This window comes from Emys orbicularis, chromosome 4, assembly GCF_028017835.1.
Source record: "Emys orbicularis isolate rEmyOrb1 chromosome 4, rEmyOrb1.hap1, whole genome shotgun sequence".
NCBI classification, from domain to species: Eukaryota; Metazoa; Chordata; order Testudines; family Emydidae; genus Emys; species Emys orbicularis.
This window is the reverse complement of record NC_088686.1, coordinates 145,150,847-145,174,827: the sequence shown is the minus strand read 5'-3', so window position 1 is coordinate 145,174,827 and position 23,981 is coordinate 145,150,847. Positions and strand designations below refer to the sequence as shown.

General features: G+C 43.0%; 1 protein-coding gene across 1 annotated transcript in view; it reads right to left on the bottom strand.

The window, feature by feature from the left end:
- Positions 1-300: 300 nt before the first annotated feature.
- Positions 301-23,981, bottom strand: part of LOC135877072 (C4b-binding protein alpha chain-like) — a 29,968-nt gene continuing 6,287 nt past the window's right edge. The window contains exons 3-9 of the mRNA XM_065402426.1: positions 23,243-23,336; positions 16,461-16,546; positions 15,403-15,597; positions 14,259-14,438; positions 14,082-14,138; positions 8,722-8,751; positions 301-1,204 (exon numbers count right to left, since the gene is read on the bottom strand). Of these exons, the coding sequence (XP_065258498.1) occupies positions 1,149-1,204; positions 8,722-8,751; positions 14,082-14,138; positions 14,259-14,438; positions 15,403-15,597; positions 16,461-16,546; positions 23,243-23,336 (698 nt within the window). The 3' untranslated portion in view covers positions 301-1,148. The remainder of the gene's footprint in view (positions 1,205-8,721; positions 8,752-14,081; positions 14,139-14,258; positions 14,439-15,402; positions 15,598-16,460; positions 16,547-23,242; positions 23,337-23,981) is intronic.

Sequence of the window (23,981 nt, the reverse complement as noted above, 5' to 3'; positions counted from 1 at the left end):
TGCCACTAGATGGGACAGACCACCACACCCAGGAGATGTGTGGGTTATACTATCACGCTAGCATTCAGTTTGGATAGTATTTTGTAGTACATGGCAGTGAGTTGTTACAAGGCTGACAAAGTGCTACCCCTTGCTAGAAAGATCCATGCCCTAGGAAATCATGGATTTTTGGGGGGGGAGTGGGGTGCAAAAAGCAGTACTAGTTTCATCTGCTCTGGAAAGCAGTTAGTGACCAGATCACAGTAAAGGAGTAGATTTCAACCACATTTTTACATCGCTATTGAGAGTCAGGATGCTATAGTCTCTACAATATTCCTTTTATTCAGAGAAAAGGCTTAAGTACAACACAGAAATTCCAGTTTTTTCATTTGATAAATATGCAGATGGCCAAGTAAAATTCTGTACAACTTGTATAAATACAAATGATATGTTTTCAGTGATAGTGACAAAACAGCATTTGGTGATGCACACCTTCTCACAGCAGAGAATTATTTCCTGAATGTAATAAGCTTGCTTTAAATGCTACCAAACTTATTTTCAGCTACTGAAATATAAAAATAAAGACATTTCATTTAGGCACGGAATCATAGAAGAATTTGCTCACAAGTAGAACCATTTTATTGCTTACTTATCAGAAAGTGCTCATAAGGAAACTGAGGTAATTTATTTTGGCTCTCAATACTGGCTTAAAAATTTGATAGTGTGGATTCTGAACACCTGAGTTTTACATACATCCGCACACTTCACTCTGGGATGCCACACTGAGGACACACTAAATATAAGACTTGGGATAAGAATAGTTTGGGGTTGTTTTTTGTTATTGTTGTTTTTGGAGTTTTTTGGACATGAGAGCAAAGGAACACGGATTATTCTGGAGATTTGAATTAAAAACGGAGGATAAATTTGAATTAACAAAAGCCTACAGCAGTTCAATGAGTATCTTTGGCATCATTAATCAGTATTTTAAAAGGGATAATAAGTACTTCAAGATCGAAACCTCCAAATAGAAATCTCAACAGGCTCTTGCTTGCAACAGCAAAATCCACAACGCTGAATACAACTGTAGTGAGAGGAATCTGGGATCACGAGAGAAGTTTAATGCTATCATATGAGGTTTCCCTCAATTTTTCCATTTTCTTCCAATATGTTCACTGTCTGATGAACAAGTTAGTCATCAGCACTGCCAGAATGATAGGCATCTTTCCTGCAAAACCAAAATAAAGAAAGTTAAAACCAAAGTAAAAATGCACAATATCTTGACTTCACTCCAGATGTTTAGGATAACGAGATTTTTCATTTTATGTTCTGTCTGAAAGATTTGTTTTGTTAATTTTAGAGTTACATTAACACAATTATAAACTAATTTCCAATTAAAGCACAGTTCATGCTGTTTCTTCTCAGAGGCCATGTCCAAAACAGAAAAGAGGCAGAAAAAAAATTCATGTGGTTTAATCTGTAATCAAAGTTGGCAAACAGTGATAAGTTAGGTATTACATATCCTAAATACAGGAGAACTGGACTATCTATGCTCCCTCCCCGTAACGCTCAACTGTTTGAGCACTGGAAAGGCGAGGGGGTCATCTATAACACAACACTGTTTTAGGACATATTAGTTTCTTCCACTGACTAATCACGTTATAGAAGAATCTTATTCAACTGTACACCTCAAGAATACTATGTAGAGTACTGTTAAAGAGTCAACAGAACTTTTGTAGCACTGTCAGGGCCTAGGGTTTCACAGTGAATCCACAATGAACACCTGAGCTCTTCAGCAGAGATTTGTTTAGCATTTCCTGCCTGCTGTATATAAGCTCCACATATACAATTATATCAACTAAAACTTGTAGCATATAGACTTTATATTACTCCTCCTCTACTGAACGAAGTCTCATATTAAGGATATAATCACAACCTTACACCAGAAATGAAAATCCAACATGGGCTTTGTATCATTAATATTCTTCTGGAGAAAATATTTGTTCTTATATTATCAAAATGGTAATATACTGAAGTAACGTTTATATATTAAGACAGAGCTGTTATGATAAGTAACATCACAAGATAAGGCACACAATGCATTCATAACTGCTGTAGTTGACAAAATGGTTACATAGAAATGGAGAATTTAGTAGATATTCACATGTGTCGCATTCAACATATCTGTTCAGGCCAAAGAAGAAAGGTAACCTAAGAAAGTAATTTATAGTCTCAATTTAATATGCTGCATAGCTGTATTATGTTCTTGCAGATAATGGTTCATCAGAACCTCACCATCTTTTCACATTGAAGTAAATATTTTCTGTAAAACCCCTTTCAAGATCCAAGTTAGGTTTTTCCCCCACGTTCCTGTAGATCACTGAAGTGCTGATTTGCATCATATGGGCTGAACAGCAGGAAAGGAGAGAAACTAATTCAATGAAGTATGACTCCAGAATTCAAGAGTAAAAATCAAAGTTGCTTTTGCTTCCTTAAAAGGAGGCTTTTTATATCATTAGAACTCCCAAGAAAACGGATACTGAATATTAGGAAATTTTTGGATGGCAATGGATTTTTTTTGGAGTTGGGTGGGGGGGAGGGGCAGGGGGAAGTAATGGAAGCCCTATTACCTGCAACTTTTAAAACTAGCATGGACTAAAATGGTAGAAAAAAGTACTGTAGAGAACAATCCTGCCTTTGCAGGGACAGGATGATTCAACAGATTCTCTCTCTCACACACACACACACACACACACACACTTCTATAGTCATCAGGTTAACTGGTTTAAAAAAAAAATCCTTGTTATTTCCATATCATTAGATGATTAACAAAGTGAAAGATTAAAAAAAAAAAAAAAAAAAAAAAAAAAACTAGTTAATGCTATTTACGTCTGCATTTCTTTCAATGTACATAGGGAAATCTTTTTACTTTCCAAGCACTAGCACAATGAAGCATTGCAGTGTTGCAAACTCTAATAGAATGTTTAAATTCAAAATTTTTCTAAAATTGTATGTACAATTTTCTATTAAAACTCAATTGTGTAAGAAATCCCATACCAGGTAAGATCTATATGCACTCTACCCAGCTGTGCCCCTTTTAAAGGAGACACAGTTTTAACTCAAGCTTCTTATCAATATTAATATTCATATTTTTGCCAATCAAACATCCCCAGGGGACTGCAGCAAACAGAGGTGTCAAACTTCAGGTTCACATGATTGGGTATATAGGATTAATTTATAATTAGTGTGTGCGCTAGTACCCCTTTATTGAATGAAGTCTCAGATTTATTTGAGCATATTGCTCTTCTAGAAAACAGTCAAAAGAGCTATTAATAGTTTGACAAGAGATTGGTCAATATGCAAATTAATTAAAGACAAGTATAAAGCTTTTAAAAGTGTTTCCTAAAAACTGAAGTTAAATCATTGGAAAAACCTATGGCTTTAAATTTTCAGATAACTTAATCCCAGAGACAGTTTGCTAACACAAAAACAATACATAATTTTTTGCTCTAATGTGCGTGTCTTCTCCTATTTAATAGACAGTTCTGGTTAAAATGCATAGGAGGACAACGAGTTACCTCATTTAAATCCTAGCAAGTCAGCATTTTTCATAGTCCGAGAAAGACTACATAGCAACACGTTACTTGCAAGTCATCTTAATATTGGATTTGTTTTATTCTGGCAGTAAAAGCCCATTTTAAATGCGAGTATCTTTTCTTGTGAACCTCCAACACTAAATATTATTCAAAGATTTTACTAATTGGGCTTCCGAATACAATATTACCTTCAATAAGCACCAGGCTTGACGATCATGACAAAAATGCAACACGTCACAACAAGAATAAGCGTTGCTTCAAAGGGATAATGTCTAATAGCTCACGACTTGAATTATATTGTGCTCGAGTGCAACTGGTCAATGTACCTCCTCTAAAAAAGCATTAAAGGATATCAAAAATAAAAGGAAAGCTGAAAGTTATTCAAAGCAGAAAGGATCTCTAAAGTGTAGCTGGAGACTGTTCTAAATTAACAGTTGTAGGATGCTGCGCATTTCATTAGCTTAAGACATGACATGGGACACCAGGTGTTGTTAAAGGCTTATGATCACTGGCCTTTGCTTACAGATGAAGGACAAAATAAGTCTCAGCTCCAGAACTCTCATTTACCCTACAAAAGATATTAGGCAGGTGCTTTGTTGAAATGTCCTGTAAGCTAAGAATGTTTATTATGTGGATGGCAAGATTTGAGGCTCTGCCTACACAGGTAACAAGCAATACTGCCATTTCTAAGAATGGGAATACAATAAAAAGCAGGTTTCACAGCATCTAAGATGTCTCTAGCAAAGTCAGGGCTAAACACAAAGAAATTTAGATTGAAACTAGATCTTGGGTACAAATGAAAGACACTTCAGAATCAATGGAACCCAAGGGAACTTTAATTTAAATGGCAGTTTTTCATTTTAAAAAGCTTTTACACAGTGTTAATTAGCAGCAAGACAAAATCTTCACTGTGAACGCTGTAGCGAGCAAATCTTGAACAGCAGATCAACAGAATTATGTTTTTAAGTGAGCCATATTCACTTTTTACAAGCTTGAAAATGTCACAGACGGTTCTGAAGACATTCTGGGCCTGAATCTCTTGGGGTCCATGGGAAAAAGCTCTGAGTCACACACCTAGTTTGAGGATAACTCAAGTATTCCTATTTTGTCAATGGGAGAAGAATATCAAAATAGAGAAGACACTTTGGGTTGGGGGATTAGGACAGACACACTAAATAAGGCTATGTCCATACCGGAGCTGGAGATGTAGTTTGCAACTCGGGTAGACATAGCCCAGTGCTAGCATGCTAAAAACAGAAGTGTAGCTGTGGCGGCACGAGTGGCAAGACACCCTTCCAAGTACAGTGCCACTGCAGCTACACTTGTGTTTTTAGCATGCTAGCTCAATCAGAGCTAATGCAGGTATGTCTACACCTGAGCTCAAAGTTACACCTCCAGCTCCAATGTAGACATACATTAAGTCTCAAACCACCAGACACACCTCCTTCCCTCCCACTGGCCAAGCTGAATGTGCCCTGATTTTTCCTTTTTAAATGGATCTACAGTTTAAAAACGGAGCTTTAATTGTCCTTGGTTGTACAAAGGTAGTGATTTGTAGAAGCTGAAAAAGCTCTAGTATCCCACTTTTAAAAGACTGGTATGTTGACAGGACAGAAATTGATTTCTATTATCTTAGAAATAAGATTATTAAAGTATATAGTATGAAAAGGAGTGCGAGCAAAGTACATCGATTCCCTACATTATAGCTGGGGACAGAGGAAAATGAGGTAGAGGTGTAGAACCTTTTTGTACAGTGCTTTTGGGCTGCCTGTGCAGAATTTTGGATCGTTTATTCATTTTTATATCTGTACTGATTTTAAAGTAATATTCTGAAAATTTAATCTAACTGCTGAACTTACTAAGTTGTGCAAAAGGGACTATATGCAGTAAACCTCTGCCATGTTCCCCCCCCCCCCCCCCAGGCTGCTGAGGCGATGGGCTGAGGGTTAGATGGATATTTAAGGGCAACTCTTCATAGTATTACACACAAAAGTTCTACGTTAAACATCCTATGTTAAAGGAACATAAATAAGGCTGCAAAGTCAAGCACTCCATTACAAAAGGCAAGAATTAAGGTTGCCTGTACAACATGAGTAAAACCCCCATGTCCATACGCATGGTGATCAGTCTTTAGTTACATGATCACCCGCTGTTTTCTCCCCACAGGACCCTTGCCTCACTCAGTGCATATGACAGATATTACTCACTTAAGGAGCAGCTTATATTTTGTTTAGAAATATGCTTAGAAAAGAGAAGACTAACAGGGGATATGACAGAAGTCTCCAAAAATCATAACAGTTTGAACAAAGTGTTATTTACCTCCCCTCCCATAACACAAGAATCAGGGGCCACCCTATGAAATTAACAGGCAGCAGGTTTAGCACCAACACAGAGTCAACCTGTGGAACTTGTTGACAGGCCAAAAGTTTAACTGGGATCACAAAAGAATTACGGTAGTTATGTTCATGGAGGATAGTTCCATCAATGGCTATTAGCCAAGATGCTTAGGGATGCAACCCCATGCTCTGGGAGTCAGCACACCTGCCAGCAGCTGAGACTGGACAACAGGGAATCAATCTCTTGATAATTGTCCTGTTCTGTTCATTCCCTCTGAATCAACCAACAGTGGCCACTATAAAAAGACAGAATATTAGACTAGATGGACTATGGGTGTGACCCAGTATGGCCACTCTTATGTTTTCTCTTTGTTGTACAGCTGTGGCCCCAGGCCTTATTTACTGCACACTCTTCAAACCCTGCTCTGAAGACAAACATTAATTCTGTTTCTGAATCACTCGGCTACACAGTTGTCACAGAACCCCTGTAATTTAAGGGTGTGGAAGTGCTAACAGGATTGGGGCCTGAGTTTCCACAGCTGCAGGGCTGGGGGGGCTTTTTGGGGGGGGGGGGGAGGGGATGGTTCAGGCTGTTAGTTTTGCTTTACGTAAGGTGGGGTTACTACGCTTAGCAAGACAGATTCGGCTGTAAAGATATAAAAAACAAACAAAAAAAAAAAACGTTCTATCCTAAACTTTCAGCATCCAATACTGATCTCTGCACAACACAAGATGTCTTCCAGCAAAAGCAAATACAACATATACGGTATTCAGCAGCACACTTAGCGTTGTTTTTCTTAATGCAGAATAAATTTTCCTGGAATGGCAAAGTAGCATTATACGAAGCATGGTAGAGTTAGAGAAAATAGTCCATTTAAATCACTTAGAAGCTTCTGCACTTGGCTGCTGGTAAAAATTTGAGATGCGATTCTAGAAAAGCCTCTATGTATAGTTGGGAAGTGTCATTACTTCAGAGCTGCACGTGAGTGCAGTTTTGGAGAACCATGCTTTTGCTTTCTCCTGGCATGCAGGTATGTAAGAAAAGATACAGGCTGCTAAACTAAACAAAAATCAGGTAAAACCTCAGACTATATTAGCGCACACAGCAATAGAAGGACTACAGGAAAGAAATGGTCTCACTAATTCTTCAGAGTAGTTCACATCAGGATCTTGTTTTGGCTGACCTTTTTTCCGCAAAGCAAGCTTTGTATGTCACAATGGCAACAATTCCACCAGCCACCAATAAACCAATGACGACTCCTTGATGGAAAAAAGGAAACAGTAACCTGGTGATAACATTAAACTAGAATATTTATGGTGAAATCCAGCAAAAATTCACAAGTCTGGAATCCACTTGCACCAATGTCATCAGCACCAAGATTATTCAAAGGTGAGTTTCCCATGAGTGTTTTAATGATGGTTTCCCTACTGAAGATCTCATATAAAGATTTGAGCCAAAATGTTATTCTTCTGAGAGAAAATTGAACAGAGACATTAACAAAATATCCAATATTAGAAAAAAGTCACAGGACTAAAACCTCCCTTCAAAATGGAGAGAAAGTTCCAGCTCTGGAACTAGAAAGGCAGAACAGTGAAATGTTATCCTACACTGTCAACTCCCAATGTCGTGTTTCTTCTCCGTTGCTTTTTCCATTCCCATTTCTGGTGGACACCAGACATACATATGCAGTCTGCAGTAGTACCCTTATCCAAAACAGACCTACAGAAGTGCAGCTTCTAGGGGTAAGATCCTTAATTCCCACTTCCATATCATATAAACCTGAATATAACAGTTAAGATGGAATCACAGTAGGCGACTCGGTTTAGGTAAATATTAATAAATCACAAGTTTAGACAGACAGTCTAAATAAATGGATTTTTACCAGAAGTTGACTCATGGTAGACTGAATCTGGAGAAAACTGAGGGGGGAGCAGGGCAGAGTACAACAGCCATTAACATCTTTGAATAAAGAGGACAGTGATCAATTGTTCCCAACCTCCACTGGAAGGCAGGACAAGAAGTAATGGGCTTAATCTGCAGCAAGGGTGATTTAGGTTAGATATTAGGAAAAACTTTGTAACTAACGGCAGTTAAGCACTGAATAAGCTTCCAAAGGAGGCTGTGGAATCCCCATCACAGGGTATTTTAAGGACAGACTGGACAAACCCCTGTCCGGGATGATCTAGGTTTACTTGGTCCTGCCTCAGCACAGGGGCTGGACTTGATGGCCTCTTGAGGTCCCTTCCAGGCCTATATTTCTTGGATTCTTTAAATCAAGCATCTGTCTCATGAGCTTTTACATGGCACCACCAGACAGGACATAAAACAGCAGGGGTAGGCAACCTATGGCACGCGTGCTGAAGGCAGCGCACAAGCTGATTTTCAGTGGCACTCACACTGCCTGGGTCCTGGCCACCGGTTCGGGGGGCTCTGCATTTTAATTTAATTTTAAATGAAGCTTCTTAAACATTTTAAAAACCTTATTTACTTTACATACAACAATAGTTTAGTTACATATTATAGACTTATAGAAAGAGACCTTCTAAAAATGTTCAAATGTATTACTGGCACGTGAAACCTTAAGTTAGAGTGAATAAATGAAGACTTGGCACACCACTTCTGAAAGGTTGCCGACCCCGTAATACAGTAACAGAAAAACTAGCTGCCTGGAGTAGATTCCTCATGTAGTGAAGCAGCGGGGAAAAATTGTATGAGATGAAGATAGTGGAACATTAAATATCTTACGCTATTACTGGATCTTACTACGTAAAGTCTGTGCATTGAATTATTTTTTAAGTTTTAAGTTACTTACCAATAGCAATCGTGATACCAGTGTTCGACCCTAGAAAGAAAAAATGCAAGGTGAGCTGAAGTGTGAAGTTATATGAATGCCAGCTAACTACAGGAATCAATTGATGCATATTGGTGCAACATTCAATACCTGAAGCCACACCCTAAATTAAACAAATAGACTCTAATTAATACCATCATGCAAATTACAGAATTTATAAGACATATTGGAAACCATGATCTGACCCCTAGATAATCCAATATTGAAAGAAGAAAGGCAGCTTTTCCGGGTCTTCTATTACTTGTACATTATAATAGAGACATGATGACAGACCTGAGAATTGATAGGGCAAATCCTCTATAAAGATTTCCTCCATTATGAATGAATGCTCTCATTTGCAGAATTCTTGCGCGTCCTTCTGAGACCAGAGGGCCCTCCCCTCCAGACACAGTCAGGATCTCATCTGCCAAATTCTGCACTGACCTGAAGAACAGCTCTGGGGAAGCTTGAAAGCTTGTCTCTCACCAACAGAAGTTAATCCAATAAAAGATATTACCTCACCCACTCTGTCTCTAATAGCCTGGGACCGACGTCGCTACAACAAAACACTGCACACAAATTCTGCACTGGTCAGCCATATTTTTATCTACAGCGAAAGTCACTAGAGGTGGAGTGTTTGGATCAGCTACCACAAAACATGCCTCAACATGTAACCACAGGATTAATGACGTAAGATTATCTGCCAACCTGTTCTTATTTGGGAGTAGAGAAGCAGAAACAAGAGAAAAAGTGATGTTTTTATTTTGATACTACTGCCGTCATTACCAGAGGATCAGTCAACTCAAGCCTAACCATTACGTACAGAACAAAAAGTGAACTGAGTAGACATCTCATCGGAGTGTAGTTTAATACTTGACTACCAGTTAAGCCTGTAGTTGCTTGTGCCATTACTGTGCAGAATTCAGATGGACAGTTTCATACAGCTGGCATTTTATATAGATATATCGAGTGAGTGGGCATCAGCAGGTGGGTAATACCATACAGACAGTGGGGGAAAAAGGGAATGAAGGAAGAGAGAGTTCTGGGTGGGAGACGAGACTACTACAGAGGTATAGAAATATAATTCCAGTCTCAGGCTTATAATTCAGACCTGGGCATAAGGGGCATTCAGGCGACCACAACCATAATTTGTTTACATATTATGAAACACAAATTGAAGTAAGTGTGCAGAATGCTCCAGTTCAATGTGTAAACCAAAGCCTCCACTATCCATCATGAAGATTCTAGGTATCTGATCACAGCGGTTATTTCGCTCCCTTTATAGTCATCAGGTTTACCTGGGCTTTCTTTAGGGCCATTTGGGGTTGTGTTCAGAGTAGGTGCTGCATAAAAAGGAGACTTACAAGAGGATACAGGAGCAACCCACTTATCTGAATGTGCTGAACAAAGCCACGCCATGCATGGCAACAAGGCGACAAGACAACTAGAGTGATTTTACAATGTTAGTTTGCAACAAAACATGCTAAAAAGACCCAGTCCCAAGATTGCTCCTTTTCTCTCCCATTGAAGGATCAAGCACTACCTCCTAGCACACTACTGAACTACGAAACACAGACAAGCTCTTTTGCCCATTTCGTTTTCCTTAAGATTTCTGTTGAGTTTGCACAGTGAAAAAAGTGTCCGCATGCATTAGGTATATTACTCGTATGTCCATGCCAACAACTCACTCTTTGAACCAGAAGCCATCTACCCCTACACAAAATAACTAGTATTATAGTACAGTTTTCAAGATGGATTATCTTCGGCCAAGTCAACGTGCTTGGAGTGCCACACCCCCTAGAAGCCTGTAAGTGTCTATTCCCTCACTTGGTACATGCTCTCCCCAATTCTCAAAAGCCATCCTCTCATCCTACCTATCCCTCCAAACTGTTCCCCTACCTCCCTTCATTTGTAAGTTCTCCCAACACACCCCTGCCTTGTGTTTCTTCACTCCAACACCATCCTTCACCCCCTCCAGCCTGGTTTGTCCCCTTCATTCCATCCTAACTTCTCTAACCAAGCTTTTTAACTGCTCCTTCCCAGACCAGTCTCAGGCCTGTACTTTGCTCCATCCTCCTCTTCCTGTTAGATCCAGTTGATCCTCTCAAGACTGTTTAACCTGGGCATCTACAAGACTGTCACCCCTGGCTCTTTCCCCTCTGGCTGCCTCGGCAGAGTCTCTTGCAGGTTCCACCTCTTCACACTGTTCTTGGTCCCTCTTTGGGCGATTTCATCTGCTCACAGGATTTCAACCACCATTTCTATGTCGATTTCTTGCAAATTTACCTGTCTACTCCTTACCCATCTCCACCCATCCGATCCCACATCTCAGCCTGAGATCTCCTGGGATGTCTAAATTAGCCAAAACTAAAAATACACCAATAATGACGACATAAGGAATGCAGGCCTATCTTGAAACTGCTGTATGTAACATCATGAATGTTATCTGAAAGTTTCAGTCAGCCTTTGACAGCATGAAAACTATCAGAGACCATTATATTGAGATGGGCCAGATGTTATGAGCCCACAGACTATTCATAACACTACATATCAATACAGGTGTGTGTGTTCCTGGCTCACTAGGAGGATTTCCTGTGGAATTTGGATTATCTTGGGGTTATATAATGTAAAATCCCAAATCTGGTTATGTAGACAGCTCTGCCTTTTAAACCTTTCCTGTGGAAAAAGGGGAGATGGCTGGTTTTACCCGCTTTCAGGGAGGCCTGGGGGGAAGAAGGGGGGGGGGGAAAAAAAAAAAAAAAGAGAGAGAGGCAAGAGCTTGGGTTATCAGGGGCCATCTTGAACTAGTAGAGAGCTTCATTTTGCTTCAACAAATGGACATGGCATTTATCCAAGGGAGGACCCAAGCCTGTTAAAGGGGTGGAAGGACTGAAGGGCGAATTCTGGTATGTTTAATATGCACATAGACCTCTTTGTTTGAGATGTTTTCTCCATATGATTTTGTCCTTAAAATAAATGTACTCTGCTTTGAAAGAGGTGATTGGATTTTGGTAAACTACTATCACTATCCTTGTAGCACGGAGGCTAGACATTTGTCTGACCCGCTCGGGATACTCCGTGGATTGCAGGGGAATGATGTGCTTGAAATGACGGCAAAGAAGTTTGTGTATGCTTATAATTTGATACTTGCAACTCAGGCCTGTAGCTGTCAACAACATGAAATGACCCTTACGCATCTGACTTTAATATCATGGAGGAAGGCTTCTCAACTGCCACTTTTGGAAGTACATCGATAGTCTATTTTCCCCCTTAACAGAATCGCACAAAACCACTGTCGAGTTTTGTGGTAAAACTGAGTTACAACCCAAAGTCAACCTCTCAGTGTCATTCTTGACCGCACACTTACCTTCCATAACCATATCCAGAAAGTAGCCTCCAAAGCAAAGACTCACCTCAACACGGTCCAAAAAAAATAGCAGGAACAAACTGGGGATCAACTGCCCTGGTGCTATCTACAATAGCATTGGTCCTTGTGTACTCGGTTGCAGAGTGCTGTGCACCAATGTGGACAAAAAGCTGCCACACCTAACTTGCGGATGGGCAGCTGAATCAGTCCATGTGAATCATCATAGGAACTTTAAAAATCAACCCCTCTACCATGGCTCTCTGTATTAGCCAACACTGAACCTCCAGCTATCCACTGAGATACAGCCATTGCACGTGAACTTAACATACCAAAGACTACCCGGAACTTCCCATCCAGCATATTACGGACTACATACCGCATGCCTGAAATAGCAACAACTGCTGTTGACCACATGCGGCCACCTCATCTCTTTGGATCTAGCCAAGGAATGGCAAAATATCTGGACCTCATCCACCGTCTAAACAAACATTAGCACAGACCCGACAAGTTGCCCTCATGGTTTCAACCAGCTATGCGGACTCTGGACTCAACTGCACCTGAACCATCAAAGATACAGCTATTTGATGCAGAAATGGAAAAATCAGAGACTCCCTTTCATGCGACTGTGGTTTGGATGTTCTCACCACTGAACACTTCATAACACAGTGCCCCAAATATGGATTCAAAGGTGAAATGGACGATAGCCTCCTCTGTGACACAGTAGCTTTGAAATGGTTTATGGGCCTACATTTGCATCTACAGAATCTTGCTCTGCAGATACAGTGAGCTGGAGAGAGAAGGGATGCGGGGTGCTGTCAGAGAGAACTTTTGGCTAGAGGCCTGAGAGGAAGTTCCTTGAGCAGACCATAAGGGCGGGAGGGGTCAAAGATGCAGTTACCTCAAAATGGTGATAACAAAACTAGAGAATTAATACTTTCCCAACATAAAGTTGAGAGATTTTAAGAGTCTGTTTTTACCCGGGGTATTTTTTGTGGTTTCTTCTGTGGGTTTTGCAGTTGATCCTGTACAAGGAAAAATACGTACAAATATTTTCAGGTGCTAGGTGCGCATCATGCTTGGAGTCGATAACTCATTCTTTCAACTGTGCAATTAGACCAACAAAGATTAAGTACACTACAAACAATTCTGAGATCCCACATAATTAGTTCAGAGAACCCAGTTAGCAGCACAAAATGGGTGAAATCAAAACATAAGCGAACAATGGCTCCGTTCTACAGCTGCTTCTTGCAGCATTACAATTTATCAAATTTTTTTTTAGTTAATTGTGTGAGTTAACTGCAAAAAAATATTTAAGAAAATAATCCTAACAGGTCTTTAGAGGAAAAATCCTGTGTGCAGAGCTCACTGGAGACAGACTACTCACCACAGGCAGTGAGAAATAGCTGACAGGAGCAAGGGCAGATCGGTAGGGGAATGAGGCAGCTCAGGGCACATGCACTGCTCCAATGGGTACCACTACTGCAAACTCTCTGGCTTCAGACAAGGTCCTCACATACCGAATGTGGAACAAACGTGCAATCACTTGAAAGGAAGAAATTCAGATTTCCCCTCAACACACTTCTGAAGCTGTTACAAATCTGAAGCCATTTTCTTGTTATTCGAATGCATCACTAACCTCAGGTGGCAGCTGCTAAACCTCTCCTGAATGCTTCGCCCTATGGGCCCTCATGAGGAAAGTTACACATTCTTACAGCTCAGTACAGCTAGTAAGCTGTTTCAAGTGCTTTTGCGAAGAGGATGCAAGGAAGGGTAGATGAAGAAATATGTCATGCTCTAAAACCTGAGGGAGAACGTTGCTTATAGTAGCAATTGTGAATTTTTTTTTTTATTTTTTTTTTTTTAAACTTAGAGATTAAATGTACTTTGTGAATTCCACACTTCCATTTTCAGTCTTGTAGAAACTACATGCTAAAAATCTGGAAGCTTTAAATAGCCAAAAGTTCTTCCAACTCACCAAAAGTATCTTTTGTTCCTCCTGGAGGGGAAGTTGCAGGTGTAGTATGTGTTATGCCTATGGAAAAAAAGGGACACAGACACTCAAACTTGACATCATTGTAACATGGCTACTCAAAAGCAACAAGCTTCCTAAACATTAGTATATAAAAGGTTCAATACAACTGCTTATACTCACGCAGACAGGTGGGCAAAGATGGAACCCATGAATTATTAGCTTCACATTTAACTGAACTGCTACCCTTCAGAGCGTAGCCAGAATCACATTCAAATATTACGGTGTTTCCATATGAATACGCAGATCCAAACCCAGATTGCTTTTTTCCATTTTTGACTTCTGGCTCTGGACACTTGACCACTGAAAATTAGAAGTACCAGCATAAGAACATTTTGCACAGGAAGAATTTAGTTGACTACAGCAGGTATCAAAATGTATTTTAAAATAAAGTTATAAAACTTTGGATCTTTCCGTTTAAAAATATGTTAGTCTACATACCCAACTGTATGGGTATCAGACTCCTGCCTCCCCCGTCCAGTAAACTGCACAAGTTAATCATCATTTTATGATGCCATCAGGAATTTGGGTCAAGCTACAAGAGATCCACATACAACGACATTCTGGAACTGAACTTCCCCGCTTTTGGGGGAGTTAATATTAAATAGCGAGGTGACCAACCTTCCTAATGCCTCTGAAAAACCCAGCCTAAGAAGCTGGGATGGAGGCTAACTCAGCAAGAATAAAACACGTTGTTGCAGCTGCTTGAATACCAAGTACATAAACGCATTGTTAGCTAAATGTACAATGACCTTTATTTCCCCCTCTTAAGAACTTATGGCTGTGATATGAACTCACAGAAGTCTGAGCCTTCACTGTCAAGGAGCCCTCACAGAGAGGGTTCTGAAAAATATGGTTCCAAACAATCCTGCTTGTAAGGCTCTCCCCACCCCCTTTACCACTGAGTAGTAGGATACTTGCATAAAAGCAAAACCTTAGTTTAAGAGTTTATCTCCACCTTAAAAAAAAACAAAAAAACCCCACAACTGTTTGTGACATGAGAATTAACTGCAATCTTGGAACACTGAAGGGAGACAAAAATAAATACAGGATGTATTAGAGGCAAAAATGGTTTCCAGGAATGATTTATGAAGTGTCCGTCATTCTTTAGTCTTCCAACAGTAACTAGTTTTCACGATACGTATCTAGGGGGACTAAGCACTAACTGAATTTCCTCAGGTTTATGGGTTTACTTAGCAATCAAAATATAGTTTTTCCTGGGAGGAGATAGTAGAACAAGAAGGGGATAAAAACAGACGCTACTAACCTTTGCATTCAGGGGCAGGCCCACTCCACTCTCCATTGACATGGTCTTTCTTTGTACAATGAATGGAGGCCTCTCCAATAAGAGAGAAGCCCTGGTCACATTTGTAAGTTACCGCTGAGCCAAAGGAAAACTCTTGTTCACTCTGACCAGTATGGGATCCACGGGTGATATCAGGAGGTGGACGACAAGGTATTGCTGAAGCAAAGAAGGTCAACATGAACATTCAAGTTTCCATTGAAGGTGAACTGAAGAGAGAGTTTTCACTAAGAAAGTTGTCTCAGATCCCCCCCAAAAGCTATTTAGCCATTTGGAAGGGTACTTAACATTGCCATTTAACATTTGAAGCAATAACCCTTTCAGATTCTGAACGTTTTTCTGGTTTTAGGCTTGACCCAACCCAGTACGTCCATTGCTCAAGGAGGATGCTCCATAAAACACCAGCTCAGGAAGATGACCTTAACAGAGCGGGCCCCTTCCCAACATGAATCTCAAGGAGCCAGAACCTCTTGCCCAGCGTCTCTAGAAGTAGTGTTGTTCCACCAGCAGAAAACTAAGCTAGGTCATTTCTTGTATCAGCAGCTGATTCTAAACTGGACATCAGCAGCATAATTGACAGACCAAGCCCAGAAAGCATCCAAGAGATCAAATTAAGGTAGAAGCAAATTAATTGTGATTCACTCCCAAAGAGCCTCAGATTTAAGTGGATAGTCAGATTTGGGAAGGGTCAAAACTTCTTGAAGTCATTATCATGCCTTTTACTTAGTGAGCAGCAGGATTACACAGATACAATAGTGAAGAGGCGCCATGAGGTCTGTTGGATTGTGCACATTAAACAGTGCCAGGTAAACAATCTAGAAGGGACTTAAAAAAAAAAAAAAAAAAAGATTCTGTAGGAGTCATCCAAACACCCTGGTGAACCACAGTATTTTATTCCTCCCCCCAACTCAACTGTCATTTGGATTAAATGCCAAAGTAAGAACAGAGACTCCTCTGAAGCACCAGCTATGTTGCATCATCTCCAGACGTGAACCGTTCTTAAAACCATTAGATTAGTTTACCTTCGCAAAGTGGAACACGCTTATCCCAATCAACTCCATTTTCTGAAAGGTCACATTTGGCAGAAATCGTTCCAATTAATCTGTACCTAAAGAAAGAAAAAAGGTTCAAGTTTGTTACTCATAGAAGCAAAGAACTAGTTAACAGTCCAGAAAGATGGAACATGGTTTCTTTCTGCCAGTAGGTGGAGACAAACCATTGAAAAAGGGACACATCTAACACCATAGGACCAAGGAACACTAAGGTCAGGTCTACAGTACACATCTATATCAGTACAACTACAGTAATTCCTCACTTAACTTCGTCCCGGTTAACATTGTTTCGTTGCTGATCAATTAGAGAACATGCTCGTTTAAAGTTGCACAATGCTGCCTTATAACTTGTTTGGCAGCCACCTACTTTGTCCACTGCTTGCAGAAAGAGCAGCCTGTTGGAGCTAGGAACCAGGTTGGACCGGCAGTCCCCGTATCAGCTCCCCTAAATTCCCTGTGTGGCAGCCGCTCAGCAGGCTATCAATTGCTGAGCAGTTCGGCTGACCCCCCTCCCCCACTGCTGTGTGCTGCTCCTGCCCTCTGCTTTGGAGCTGCTCCCGGGATCCTCCTGCTTGCTGTGTGTTGGGGGGGGGGGAGAAGAAGGGTGCTAATGTCAGGATGTTCCCTTCCCCCTGCTCCTGTACCCCTTCGCCACGGAGAGTGTGTGTGTGTGTGGGGGGGGGGGGCGGTGCACAACAGGGCTCAGGATGGAGGGAGCTTGCTGGCAGCAGCTGCTGTCTCAACTTGCTGATCTATTTAAAAAGAATGTACTTAGAGTGGGGTCAGCGTACTTAAAAGGGCAGTGTGTGTGTGTGTGTGTGTGTGTGTGTGTGTGTGTGTGTGTGTGTGTGTGTGTGAGAGAGAGAGTCTCTCTCTCTCTCTCTCTGCCATGCTGTGTCTCCTCCCTCCATTCCTGCTGCTTTGTAGAGTGTAAGGCTACATTAACAACGTGTGAACCCTTGAGGGTTCAACTGAGTGCTAGTTCATCATTTAGCAGTAAGGCATTCTCTGGGAAATATCCCTCCCTCTGACTCCACCACCTCAACCAAACTTCACAATTATCATTGCTGTGTACAGTATTAAATTGTTTGCTTAAAAGTTATACTGTATATATGTGTGTGTGTGTGTGTGTATGTGTATTATATATAGTCTTGTCTGGTGAAAAAGATTTCCCTGGAACCTACCCCCCCCCCCCCAATCCCATTTATATTAATTCTTATTGGGGAATTGGATTTGCTTAAAGCAGCATTTTTCAGGAACATAACTACGTTGCTCAGGGGTGTGAAAAATCCATACCCCTGAGTGACAGTTATACTGGCATAACCCCCTCACGTAGACAGCGCTATGTCGACAGGAGAACTCCCGCCAACAGAGGCGGGGCTGGGATTTGGGGAAGGGATCCAATAGGGGAAGGGAGGGGGCGGAGACTTTGGGGAGGGGGTTGGAGAGATGGATTCTCTCCTGTCAGCATAGTTACTCTCCCATCAACATATGAGCATCTTTATATACAACTGTACAGCTGCGCCGCTGTACGTGAAGACCAGGCCCTGTGTAGTTAAAGGCAATAAAGAGCTACAAGCCAGAAGATAGAGCTCCCAAAAGTGTTAGCAGGAGAGAGTCCTCGCTTCTGGGCTATGCTTATCAGATGCTTGGGAATACTTGTTAATCCCCTGCAAAGGGGAACAAATTACCCCTCTTCTAAATTAGAGATTTTTGCACTCCCATCTCCAGTAGGTGAAAGAAGGCCCTACCACCTCTGCTACAGAACTCTTCAGATACCCAGAAAACTGGTTATTTTACAGATCACTGCTCACAGTGCTTTGATATGGAAAAAGGATTTGGACTTGCTGAGTAGGAGGCTGTCTCACATACTATGCCCTGGTCTACACTATGAGTTTAGGTCGAATTTAGCAGCGTTAGATCGATTTAACCCTGCACCCTGTCCACACGACGAAGCCATTTTTGTCGACTTAAAGGGCTCTTAAAATCGATTTCTGTACTCCTCCCCGACGAGGGGATTAGCGCTGAAATCGACCTTGCTGGGTCGAATTTGGGGTAGTGTGGACACAATTAGACGGTTTTGGCTTCCGGGAGCTATCCCAGAATGCTCCATTGTGACCACTCTGGATAGCACTCTCAACTCAGATGCACTGGCCAGGTGGACAGGAAAAGCCCTGCGAACTTTTGAATTTCATTTCCTGTTTGGCCAGCGTGGCGAGCTAAGAGGTGACCGTGCAGATCTCATCAGCACAGGTGAACATGGAGTCCCAGAATCGCAAAAGAGCTCCAGCATGGACCGAACGGGAGGTACTGGATCTGATCGCTGTATGGGGAGTGGAATCCGTGCTATCAGAACTCTGTTCCAAAAGACGAAATCCCAAATATTTGATAAAAAACTCCAAGGGCACGAAGGACAGAGGCTATAACAGGGACCCGCAGCACTGCCGCCAGCGCCGTATTATTGCCTAGGCCGACAAGGCCTAGGCCTAGGGCGGCAAATTTTCAGGGGCAGAAGCTCCCCTCCGCGCCCCGCCCCCCTGCTCCAGCTCACCTCCACCTCTTCTGCAAGCGCGCCGCGGCGTCCTGTTTCTCTCCCCTCCCAGCACTTGCGTCGCGAAACAGCTGTTTCGCGGGGCAGGGAGGGAGGGGGAAGGAGGGGGAACACCACGCGCTGGGGGAAGAGGCGGGGCTGGGGGGAAGGGATCCAATAGGGGAAGGGAGGGGGCGGAGACTTTGGGGAGGGGGTTGGAATGGGGGCGGGAAAAGGGCGGAGTTGGGGCGGGGCCAGGGCGGCAATTATTTCCTGGCCTAGGGGTGGCAAAATTATTAATCCGCCACTGAGTGCCGTGTGAAATTTAAGGAGCTCAGGCAAGCCTACCAAAGAACCAGAGAGGCAAACGGCTGCTCCGGGTCAGAGCCCCAAACATGCCGCTTCTATGATGAGCTGGATGCCATTCTAGGGGGTGCCCCTACAACTACCCCACCCCTGTGCGTGGACTCCGTCTCACGCAACAGGGATGCGGATTTTGGGGACAAGGAAGATGATAGCACACAGCAAGCAAGCAGAGAAACCGTTTTCCCCGACAGCCAGGAACTGTTTATCACCCTGGAGCCAGTACCCTCCCAACCCACCCAAGATGGGCTCCCGGAACTTGAAGGCGGAGAAGGGACCTCTGGTGAGTGTACCTTTGTAAATATAATACATGGTTTAAAAGCAAGCGTGTTTAATGATTAATTCTGCACTTGCTCAGCCTATAGTTGAACTGCTCCTTACTACTGTCCAGGCTTCATGAGCCATGGGAGCAAGGGGTAGGCTGGGGTAGGTGCGACCGCGCGGTGCTGCCAGCTGGGGGTGCTGCCTGAGGCAGAAGCCTCCAGCTTGCATAATATTTCAGGCAGGACTGAAACTCCAGGGGACGAAACTTAAAGAAGAGAATGACCTGGAGTCACTCCCATTTATGTCCAGGCGCCCTTGACTGACCTCACTGAGGTCGGCCAGGAGCACCCAGGAGACGACGACTACGGCTAGCAGTCATACTGCACCGTCTGCTGCTGCGAAGGCAAGGAGCTGCTGCTGTGTAGCAATGCAGTACCGCGTCTGCCAGCAGCACCCAGGAGATGTACGGTGATGGTGAGCTGAGCGGGCTCCATGCTTGCCGTGGTATGTCATCTGCACGGGTAACCCAGAACAAGAGGCGAGAAATGATTGTTTGCTGTTGCTTTCACGGAGGAAGGGAGGGAGGGGGACCGGACGACTGTACCCAAAGCCACCCGCGACAATGTTTTTGCCCCATCAGGCATTGGGAGCTCAACCCAGAATTCCAATTTGCGGCGGAGACTGCGGGAACTGTGGGATAGTTACCCACAGTGCAACGCTCCAAATGTCGACACTAGCCTCGGTACTGTGGACGCATTCCGCTGACTTAATGCACTTAGTGGGGACACACAATCAACTGTATAAAATCGATTTCTAAAAAAAATCAACTTCTATAAAATTGACCTAATTTCATAGTGTAGACATACCCTATGTTTCTAACATGTAGGAGGAAGTGTTTGAGCCGCTGGCATTCTGCATCTTAGGGTATGTCTACACCCAGCCGCTAGTTCGGCGGCTGGCAATCGAAGTTCTGGGTTCGACTTATTGCGTCTTGTCTGGATGCGATAAGTCGAACCAGGAAGCGCTCGCCGTCGACTGCGGTACTCCAGCTAGACGAGAGGAGTACCGCGGAGTCGACGGGGGAGCCTGCCTGCCGCGTGTGGACCGAGGTAAGATCGAACTAAGGTACTTCGAACTTCAGCTACGTTATTCACGTAGCTGAAGTTGCGTACCTTAGTTCGATTTGGGGGTTTAGTGTAGACCAAGCCTGAGAGTTACTCTGCTTTCCTCTGCATAAGAACTAAAAACCTCTTCTCTGCCCTGTTGTGTCAGGCTGGCTCAGCTGAAGCAGCTCGTTACTTTTTCTCCTACTTTTACCAATGCTGCCCCTGCTGGGCAGCCAGAAGCACTGCATCTCCAAGTCCATTTAGCTGAAGGTCCAGCTAAACCCAGCACACAAAGTTGCAACATACTGGCAAAGCTTACACTTGCTTTGTGTGTTCTGTAGTGAAGACCATCGCTTAAATTTAAGAGAAAGAACTTGAAGAAATCAATCTCCTGTGAAGGCAGGGAACAGTGAATGAGAATGAGAGAGAACAGATGGTGGCCAAGCAGCTGGTAGTTTGTAAAATAAAATTACACCCAAAGACAACTGCCGACAGCAGCAACGGGAGACAAGACAGCTGCCCTGAGCTGTCACCCACTTGCCATCGCCCTGTTCCATATTCAAAATTCAAGCATCTTAACTGTCCAAGGTCTAACCAGAGTCTTTAAACCCAGAGACCTGATAGGCCTGCACAATTCCAAAGCCTGAGGCCCCTATAGGCTACTTCAGAGAAAAAAATCACCAAATCCTTCAACAAGAGCTCAGAAATGTCTGTGCCTCAAGCCTACTTCATCCAGAAGGCAGGATAATGACCAGTCTACAGGATAAGCCAAGGGATTTAACTCCCACCTCTGTGGAGCCGGAGAGCCGGCCTTGCCCCCAGGGAGTTACCTCCCCACGCCCAGATACATCTAATTGAGACTGGCCCTTGACATCTCCTCCCACCCCAAACATCCCTTGGGAGTCCAATCTCTGCTGCTTGGATAAGCCACCTAAAGTTGTGATACAGAAAAACTACACAACGCCTGCATTCATGTCATTTGTGTGCCCACGCAACGCAATCCATTCAATTAGCAGGGAGGGTGAAGAGCTATTTAAACCAAGTACAATGCTGACACAAGAACAAAGGGTAAAAACTGGCAATGAGCAACTTCAGGCTGGAAATTAGAAGGTTTCTAACCATCGGAAAGGTGAGGTTCAGGAACAGTCACCCAATAGTAGTTGTGGGGGCAACTAACTTAGTTTAAGAGAAAGCCAGGCAAGTTTATGGGTGCAATTATATAATGGGGTTGCTTGGGATGGCAGGGCTCAGCAACCCTGGGTTTGTTTCCAGTGTGTGTGTGTTATGTTCCTAAAGCCTCGCGCTTCAGGGTTTCAGCCAGTCCCCTGCAGCAGTCAGGCAGGGATTCCCCACCCAATGTATTCTGAGTTGGTTTCTTTTATCTCCTTCCTTTGAAGGATGGTCATGGCTGAAGACTGGACACTGGATGAGGTAGGCCAGGGCTCTGAAGTGGCATCAAGGACTCTCACCTCAGTGCTTGGCGGCTTGCTGGTTCTTGCTCACATGCTCAGGCTCTAGTATGTGGGGTCGTTAAGAAATTTCCCCCCAGGTCAGATTGGCAGTGACATTGGGGTGGGTCTTTTTGCCTTCCTCTGTAGAATGTGAGTGCAGGTCACTTGCCAGGATTATCTCAATCTCTCTCACTTCAACATTTCCCTGCCACGACAGGGGCCCGAGGAATTTGTGCACCTCAGGCCCTCCTAATCTCTGCCCATGGCACATAATGGTCTAAGCTCCTGTGGGCTGTAGTATTTTAGACTAATTTTGGTTGAGTTTAGTATGTGGGTCCCTGGAAAGAGTTGGTGGCCTGGGATATACAAGAGGTCAGACTGGAGGATCTGGTGGTCCCTTCTGGCCTTTAACTTTGAGACCTCAAAAATCCAAAACACACCTGCTCGGTGCAATGAAGCCACAAGTTATTTTTGATTCCCCAAGGCCTGGCAACATAACCCATATGGACAAAAACAACAACTGCACTTGCGGCTATCCTGGGTAATACTGACATCTATAAGGGAGGTACAGACAAATATTTGCTATTGTACAGCAGGAAGAGGTCTGCTCCTACCTGGTGCAGCATTTTATGGGCAATATTCCGCCACTAGCTCCCAGCACCCAGACAGAAACCCCTGTAACAAGGGAGAGATGGCACGGGTCAGTAAGTGCCACATGACCCCTGAGGTGGGACTCAATCTCATAACACAACCCCTGCTGGATGATCTCTTGAGGGCTCTAGGCTGGGATCTTCAAAAGCACCTGAGCGAGTTAGGTGCCCATCTCCCACTGCATGACAACCGTAGCTGGGTGGCTCTCTTCCTTCAACTCCTTTGAAAAATCACAGGTGTAATTCTTGATACAGATTTATAGCACACCACTCACTTCTGTTCTTGAAGTTAAGCAGGCTTTCTAGTCTCATTTTGCCAGACGTCACCAGCAGTTTCACACCAGTCTAGAGTCTGTTAATTAGTCAAAAGAAGCAACTTGCCACTCACCCTTCATTACAGGAGAAGTTTGCTGTTGCACCAAACTGGAGATCGATTAAATCAACCCTGCCATTTTCTAGTTCTAGTGGTTTACATCGTCTTCCTAGAAGAGAACAAGACTAATATTAGCGTTACCTCATATTACCTTAATGGGGAAAAGGGGATATGCTAACTTGCACCCCCTAACATAGCAAATACCATGGCAGATCAAAGCCAATGGTCTTGGAGTCCAGTATCTGTCCTGTACGACAGCGGTCAGCACCAAAGGCTACAGAGGAAATCTTACAACCCACATTATGGATAATTTTGTAACATGCCCAGGGGAAGTGAGGAGAAGTGGAAGTGGGATGATGCTTCCTAATCCCACACAGACAGTGGTTGCCTTATATCCTGAATCAAGAGAATTAAGTTCCCCTTGCAGATTTAGTATAAGTGCAAATATTCCTATTGTACATCCTAAGGCCCAGATCCTGAAAACTCATATGCATAACTATATTCGTGTGGGTATACCCATTGACCTCAACTGGCAGCAATTACAAATAAAAAGCAACATAATACATGGAAAAAAGGATAGATGGACAAGTTACGAAATGTAAAAATTGATATGGGGAGCTAAAGACATCAGTGAAAGAGTCACAACTGGCATGGTTACAGACAATAAGGAGAAGGTTTTGAAGTTCCTTAGGAACAAAAGAAATCCTACTGTAAGAGAATGTACCTTGTCCACACCCTAGAGACTGCTGTAATA